The sequence below is a fragment of the Salvelinus sp. IW2-2015 genome, linkage group LG26, assembly GCF_002910315.2.
Source record: "Salvelinus sp. IW2-2015 linkage group LG26, ASM291031v2, whole genome shotgun sequence".
NCBI lineage: Eukaryota > Metazoa > Chordata > Actinopteri > Salmoniformes > Salmonidae > Salvelinus > Salvelinus sp. IW2-2015.
Genome location: NC_036866.1, coordinates 40,861,177 through 40,869,621, shown reverse-complemented (window position 1 = coordinate 40,869,621; position 8,445 = coordinate 40,861,177). Strand labels below are relative to the sequence as shown.

General features: G+C 43.9%; 1 protein-coding gene across 4 annotated transcripts in view; it reads left to right on the top strand.

Moving 5' to 3' along the window:
* The window catches only part of LOC111952828 (AMP deaminase 3-like), a 21,363-nt gene extending 13,630 nt beyond the window's left edge, over positions 1 to 7,733 (top strand). For all 4 annotated transcript variants that reach the window (XM_023971755.2, XM_023971754.2, XM_023971753.2 and 1 more), the window contains 5 exon segments: positions 1,411 to 1,574; positions 3,837 to 3,957; positions 6,146 to 6,319; positions 6,571 to 6,681; positions 6,955 to 7,733. In XM_023971755.2, coding sequence (XP_023827523.1) covers positions 1,411 to 1,574; positions 3,837 to 3,957; positions 6,146 to 6,319; positions 6,571 to 6,681; positions 6,955 to 7,131 — 747 coding nt within the window. In that variant the 3' untranslated portion in view covers positions 7,132 to 7,733.
* Positions 7,734 to 8,445: the final 712 nt, after the last annotated feature.

Below are 8,445 nucleotides of genomic sequence, written 5' to 3'. Positions count from 1 at the left end.
CTCTGATAGAGCTGGTGTAACTGAGCAGGTTTGTAAGGCCTCTTTGCTCACACACGCTTTTTTAGTTCTGCCCAACAGAGTTTTCTATAGGATTGAGGTCAGGTCTTATTGTGATGGCCACTCCAATACCTTGACCTTTGTGTCCTTAAGCCATTGCTACAACTTTGGAGAGTATAGTGCTTGGGTTATTGTAAATTTGAAAAGACCCATTTGGTGACCAAGCTTTAACTTCCTGACTGATGTCTGGAGATTGCTTCAATATATCCACATCATTTTCCTCCCTCATGATGCCATCTATTTTGTGAAGTGCACCAGTCCCTCCTGCAGCAAAGCACCCCACAACATGATGCTGCCAACCCCGTGCTTCACGGTTGGGATGGTGTTCTTCAGCTTGGCAAGGCTCCTTTTTTCCTCTAAACATAACGATGGTCATTATGGCCAACAGTTCTATTATTGTTTCATCAGACCAGAGGACATTTCTCACAAAAGTGCGATCTTTGTCCCCATGTGCAGTTGCAAACCGTAGTCTGGTTTTTTTTTTATGGCGGTTTTGGAGGCAGTGGCTTCTTCCTTGCTGAGCGGCATTTCAGGTTATGTCGATATAGAACTCATTTTACTGGGGATTAGATACTGTTGTACCTGTTTCCTCCAGCATCTTCACAAGGTCCTTTGCTGTTGTTCTGGGATTGATTTGCACTTTTCGCCACAAGTACGTTCGTACTCTAGGAGACAGATCCACGTCTCCTTCCTGAGCGGGTGTTAAAAATGACCTGTGTCATGCACAAAGTAGATGTCCTAACCGACTTGCCAAAACTATAGTTTGTTAACAAGAAATTTGTGGAGTGGTTGAAAAACAAGTTTTAGTGACTCCAAGTGTATGTAAACTTCCTACTTCAACTGTATATACATATACATATTTATACATATAAACACATTGATATTTATATATATTTTTTAATGTATTTTACCTTTATTTAACTAGGCAAGTCAGTTAACAAATATATCTTATTTTCAATGACGGCCTAGGAACTGCCTTGTTCAGGGGCAGAACAACAGATTTGTACCTTGTCAGCTCAGGGATTCGAACTTGCAACCTTTCGGTTACTAGTCCAACGCTCTAACCACTAGACTACCCTACATATATATATATGTATACACATATATACACACATATACATATATATTCCTCCTAATAATAAAATGTTGTTATTGGATTGCATTCATACAGTAGTACTTCCCCCTGGTTCTCAAAGCATTTTACATTATATGAGAGTAACTCACGACTTCTACCACCACCAACGTGTAACACACTCCTGGGTTAAGCATCATGTATTGCAGCAATTTAGTGCCAAAATTGTTACAGTACATCAGCTATGGCACCTGCTCAYATCCACACCTCCTGTCCTGTAGGTGACCGGGTTCGACAGCGTGGATGATGAGTCCAAGCACAGTGACCACATGTTCTCCTACAAGAGCCCCAAACCTGAGGAGTGGACCTCAGGCGACAACCCTCCCTACAGTTACTACCTCTTCCACATGTACGCCAACATCATGGTCCTCAACAACCTGAGGAAGTAAGTCACTGCTCATGACCAGGGTGTCAGGAAAACATGTACTGTACTAATGTTATTCCTATGTGTAGCCCACTGCTATGATTAATGGTAGACTCGCAATATACAATACACACAGTACAGTGGCAAGAAAAAGTATGTTAACCTRTCGGAATTACCTGGATTTCTGCATAAATTGGTCACACAATTTGATCTGATCTTCATCTAAGCCACAACAATAGACAAACACAGTGTGCTTAAACTAATAATACACAAATTATTTTATTTTTCTTGTCGATATTGAATAGATAATTTAAACATTCACAGTGTAGGTTGGAAAAAGTATTTGAACCCCTAGGCTAATGACTTCTCCAAAAGCTAATTGGAGTCAGGAATCAGCTAACCTGGAGTCCAATCAATGAGACAAGATTGGAGATGTTGGTTAGAGCTGCTTTGCCCTATAAAAAAACACTCACAAAATTTGAGTTTGCTTTCCACAAGAAGCATTGCCTGAAGTGAACCATGCCTCGAACAAAAGAGATCTCAGAAGACCTAAGATTAAGAATTGTTGACTTTCACAAAGTAGAAAAGMGTTACAAAAGTATCTCTAAAAGCCTTGATGTTCATCAGTCCACGGTAAGACAAATTGTCGATAAATGGAGAAAGTTCAGCACTGTTGCTACTTTCCCTAGGAGTGGCCGTCCTGCAAAGATGACTGCAAGAACACAGCGCAGAATGCTCAATGAGGTTAATATCAGGAATCAAGGTAAGACCCAGATGCAGACTGTCGAAGTAACAATGTTTATTGTAGCAACAGGGGCAGGCAAAGACAGGTCAAGGCAGGTAGGGGTCGCAGATCCAGGGTAAGGCAAAGGTACAGGACGGCAGGTGGACTCAGGGTCAGGGACAGGCAGAGTTCAGTAATCCAGAGGTGGAGCAAAGGTACAGGACAGCAGACCGGCTCAGGGTCTGGCAGAGAGGTCAGGCGGGTGGGTACAGGGTCAGGACATGCAAAGGTCAAAAACCAGGAGGACGAGGAAAGAGAGGCTGGGAAACAATAGGCGCTGACAGGAAAAACGCTGGATAGCTTGAAATAACAAGACGAACTGGCCACAAACAGACAGAGAACACAGGTATTAATACACAGGGGATAATTGGGAAGAATGGCAACACCTGGAGGTGGGTGGAGACAAGCACAAGGACAGGTGAAACAGATCAGGGCGTGACAGTTAAGAAGAATCCTAGTGTTAGCTAAGGACTTGCAGAAATCTCTGGAACATGCTAACATCTCTGTTGACGAGTCTACGATACGTAAAACACTAAACAAAAATTGTGTTCATGGGAGGACACCACAAAAGGACACTGCTGTCCAAAAAAATAACATTGCTGCACGTCTGAAGTTCGCAAAAGAGCACCAGGAAGTTCCACAGCGCTACTGGCAAAATATTCTGTAGACAAATTAAACTAAAGTTGAGTTGTTTGGAAGGAACACACAACACTATGTGTGGAGAAAAAGGCACAGTACATCAWCATCAAAACCTCCCAACTGTAAAGTATGGTGGAGGGAACATTATGGTTTGGGGCTGCTTTCCTGCCTCAGGGCCTGGACAGCTTGCTATCGTTGATGGAAATATTAATTCCCAAATTTATCAAGACATTTTGCAGGAGAATGTAAGGCTATCTGTCCGCCAATTGAAGCTCAACAGAAGTTGGATGATGCAATAGGACAACGACCAAAAACACAGTAGTAAATCAACAACAYAATGGCTTCAACAGAAGAAAATACGCCTTCTGGAGTGGCCCAGTCAGAGTCCTGACCTCAACCTAATTGAGATGCTGTGGTATGACCTCAAGAGAGCGGTTCACACCAGACATCCCAAGAATATTGCTGTACTGAAACAGTTTTGGAAAGAGGAATGTGCAGGTCTGATCCACAACTATAGAAAATGTTTGGTTGAGGTTATTGCTGCCAAAGGCAGGGCCAACCAGTTATTAAATCCAAGGGATCATACTTTTTCCACCCTCCACGGTGAATGTTTACACAGTGTGTTCAATAAAGACATGACAACATATACTTGTTTGTGTTATTAGTTTAAGTAGACTGTGTTTGTCTATTGTTGTGACTTGGATGAAGATCAGATCAAATATTTTGACCAATTTGTGCAGAAATCCAGGTAATTCCAAAGGGTTCACATACTTTTTCTTGCCACTGTACTTTATTTGTCCAACTGTTACAGAAATCCTTATTCTTCTTTATGTAATGCGTCATTCTTTGTTTTCCCTAAGGGAACGAGGCCTCAACACCTTCCAGTTCCGGCCCCACTGTGGCGAGGCCGGCTCTATCACCCACCTGGTCTCTGCCTTCCTCACGGCCGACAACATCTCCCACGGTCTCAACCTGAAGAAGGTCCGAAACCTCAACTCTGACTCCTAATCATTACCTATGACATGCCCAGGGTTGGGTAGTAACAGATTACATGTAACAGGAATTATAATCTTTGAAAGCTGTGTTGAGCCACACAGCTCGTAAATCACTTTTCAGTGGGAATGTAAGCTTTTCCCTACTGTCTAATCTACACGACCAAAYGTATGTGGACACCTGCTKCTCGAACATCTCATTCCAAAATCATGGGCATTCATATGGAGTTGGTCCCCCCTTCGCTGCTATACCGGCCTCCACTCTTCTGGGAAGGCTTTCCACTAGATGTTGGAACATTGCTGCGGGGACTTGCTTCCATTCAGCCACAAGAGCATTAGTGAGGTCGGGCACAGATGTTGGGCGATTAAGCCTGGCTCGCAGTCGGCGTTCCAATTCATCCCAAAGGTGTTCGATGGGGTTGAGGTCAAGGCTCTGTGCAGGCCAGTCAAATTCTTCCACACCGATCTTGACAAACCATTTCTGTATGGACCTCGCTTTGTGCACGGGGGCATTGTCATGCTGAAACAGGAAAGGGCCTTCCCCACACTGTTGCCACAAAGTTGGAAGCAAAGAATCGTCTAAATGTCACTGTATGCTGTAGCGTTAAGATTTCCTTTCACTGGAACTAAGGGGCCTAGGCCGAACCATGAAAAACAGCCCCAGACCATTATTCCTCCTCCACCAAACTTTACAGTTGGCACTATGCATTGGGGTAGGTAGCGTTCTCCTGGCATCCGCCAAACKCAGATGGTGAAGCGTGATTCATCACTCCAGAMAACTAATTTCCACTGCTCCAGAGTCCAATGGCGGCGAGCTTTACACCACTCCATCCGACGCTTGGCATTGCGCATGGTAATCTTTGGCTTGTGTTCGGCTGCTCGGCCATGGAAACCCATTTCATGAAGCTCCTGACAAACAGTTATTGTGCTGACATTGCTTCCAGAGGCAGTTTGGAACTCGGTAGTGAGTGTTGCAACCGAAGACAGACGGTTTTTACGAGTACACACTTCAGCTGTCCAATTCTGAGAGCTTGTGTGGCATACCACTTCGTGGCTTAGCCGTTGTTGCTCCTAGACGTTTCCACTTCAAAATAACAGCACTTACAGTTGACCGGGGCAGCTCTAGACATTTGACGAATTGACTTGTTGGAAAGGTGGCATCCTATGACGGTGCCACGTTGAATGTCACGGAGCTCTTCAGTAAGGCCATTCTACTGTCAATGTTTGTCTATTGAGATTGCATGGCTGTGTGTTCGATTATATACACCTGTCAGCAACGGGTGTGGCTGAAATAGCAGAATCCACAAATTTGAAGTGGTGTCCACATACTTTTGTATATACAGTCTATTTGAAATCTCCAAAACTGCCAAATTTCCTCTCCTTGGTTGCTTTCCACAGAAACGTATTTTTTTACCAAAAAAGTCAAGAGCGCCCACTTACTGAGAACTGAATCATTCCACATCAGCTTCTTTGTGTCAAAAGGACACTTTTCATTTGCCAACACAGCTCCACCATGTTCACTTCACAGGCACTGGGATGACATACATGACAAATCAGCAGCTTATTTTAGCTAAGTGGAAACGAATACAGTAAAAACCACCTGTCTACCTTTGTAAACAGATCTTCGTGTTTTTGCTAACTTTGAATAGACTACATTGAGTATTTGCACCATTGATCATCTAACTCGTGAAATAATCGGATTGAACTAGGACATGTTACATCTATTGAAGTCTTTATCATACTGTTATGTTAAGGGTGGATCAGACAATAAAGACCTAGAATTGCACAATCAAAGAATGAAGATTGGGAAAGCTTCCCTGGAACTTGGTGTTACATTTTTTTTGTATACCAATCATGAGAAACAGCAGTAGAATATACAATGGCAGAGTTTGGTACATTTTCTAAGGTTGCAAATGGTACAATTTAAACATGGCAATCTGTGAAAAATGTAAAAGGTTGTGGAAGACCATAAGAACCTCTTTCTCTCCCTCCTCCCATGATCCCAGGTCACCATACAGCTGACCCTCCCATCCCATCCCAACCACCCTTTCCCCAGATCCCACCTGAGACCCCTCCTAGCTGTCACACCTGCCCCAACAACCCCACCCGACCCCCTACCCATGGTTCATGGCCAAGACAAAGGGAGTGTTGACATCTTTCCATCTCTCCCTTCTCAGAGTCCTGTGCTGCAGTACCTGTACTACCTGGCCCAGGTCCCCATCGCCATGTCTCCTCTGAGCAACAACAGCCTGTTCCTGGAGTACTCCAAGAACCCTCTCAAGGAGTTCCTTCAGAAGGGCCTGTGTGTGTCCCTGTCTACCGATGACCCCATGCAGTTCCACTACACCAAGGTTAGAGCCCCTGGGCACTGTAGATCTGAAAGGATTGGATTGGTGTAAGCAATGTGGCAGAAATGACTAGCCTACCAGAAGGCAAGATGAAGCTATCACCATAATAATTATATCTACACAACCCAACCTACCAGAGAGTAACAATTGTAAAATCAATGTTTGACGGTTAATCTTCTGTGCGTGAAAGAAAGTAGCATGTTAGCAAAGAAGCTTTGGGGAAACTCCCCCTTGTCTGTTTCTCCATGCTGCAGGAGGCCTTAATGGAGGAATATGCCATTGCGGCCCAGCTGTGGAAGCTAAGCACCTGTGACACATGTGAAATCGCCAGGAACAGTGTGCTGCAGAGTGGTCTGTCTCATCAGGTACAGTAAATCAATACTTGGGAAATAGAACTGCTTGGTAAATTGTAGCGTTTTGGCAAACAGTAGTGCCTGCTGACCGTGACAGATGCTTTCACCCTCTATAAGCTCATGCCGACAGCTTAGGAGAACTCACCAGGACGTCACCTCACAAGTGATTTCTGTAGCCATCCCCGACCACCTCATGTAACTCCTGAGTGTGTCCCAATGTGCTGTGTCCCCGAAGTGACACGTATTTAGTGACACGTATCCTGTATCCCCCTTTAATCCTGCCAGGAAAAGAAGCACTTCCTGGGGGCCAACTACCTGCAGGACGGGCCTGACGGGAATGACATTAGACGGACCAATGTGGCTCAGATCCGCATGGCCTACCGCCACGAGACCCTGTGCAATGAGCTCAGCTTCCTGGTGGAGGCTGTGAAAACAGAGGCCAGCGGCACACAGGTCGAGTGACCACAGCACAGAGAGGCCCTTTTCACACTACCGAGCCAGGCGGAGCTGTACTGCGCTTGCCTGGTTACACATTTACCACACAGTAGCTGCTGGGACAGTGTTGGAGAGGTCAATGTTAAAAGTATCTGTGGCAGCACAGTATGGTTTGGGTCGGGACAGTAGTGTTGAAAAGGGTTAGAGTGACCTCTGGTCTCTCTCCACTTCAGCTCTAGACCACAGCCAAATACCGTACTGTTACTGCGCTACGGTAATACTGAGAGAATAAGACACCATGCTAAATGAATGAGACGGTACCGTGTAAGCCACACCAAATCAAGCCAAGCTAACAACACCACACTAGGCAAATCAACATTACCCTATTGATTCTTGTTTTCTTTTGTTTGCCTTTTTCCATATGGTGTTTGATAAAGTAGAACTTCATCCCTACCATGAAAACCCTGTTTGTAGTTGAKCATGAGATCCAGAGGGACACTGCTTATACACTGCCATAGTTCCCATGTCCTGTTCAGGAAATACTACCAACTGTGCCAATACAGGAGCTCTCACGTCAGATTGAAAGCCAATCCGAGAGCACCGGTCATTGTGTTATTCTGGCCTTTCTATTTGAAATACAGTACATAGTGGTAGGAGGGATATTATTATGTCAGGTAAAGGGACTCGCATGTAAAGGATAGCCATAGATTTTGATGCATTGTTTTCGAGGTCTGTATCTCTGTTGTAACTGTGTCTGAGGGTGTGGTGTTTTTTTATTATACAAGTTTGTGAAGAGAGTTTTGCTACGGAGCCCCTTCCACTATTTCGAATGCTCCTCTGATGTGGTCATTATATCACTGCTGTAGAGATGGTCCACAAAAAGCACTTCAAAAAGGTAAACTGTTATCGTGTGCCGAATATTACAAAATTGGGAAACTTTCACCGGTCTCAATGCAGCATAAATGTTACTCAACTGTATTGTACATGATGCGATAGAGGAAATGTATGTTTTTATATGACAATAAAGAGTTACTTACAGTTGGCTTCTGTTTGTGTGAAGTATTGTAACACATGCACCTGAAACACAGTTGGTCAAATATGAGACTGGCAATCACAAGACGTTGTCAACACTCTTTTAATATAATAGAAGACAAAATACACAAAATACATATGTGCAAAATGTGAACTTCTTTATTAGCCAATGGCATTGGTTTATTTAATCAGTGTTGCAAAGTACTTAAGTAAAAATACTTTAAAGTACTACTTACGTCATTTTTTTGGGTGTCTGTACTTTACTATAGATATTTTTGACTATTTTTACTCCAATACATTCCTAAAGAA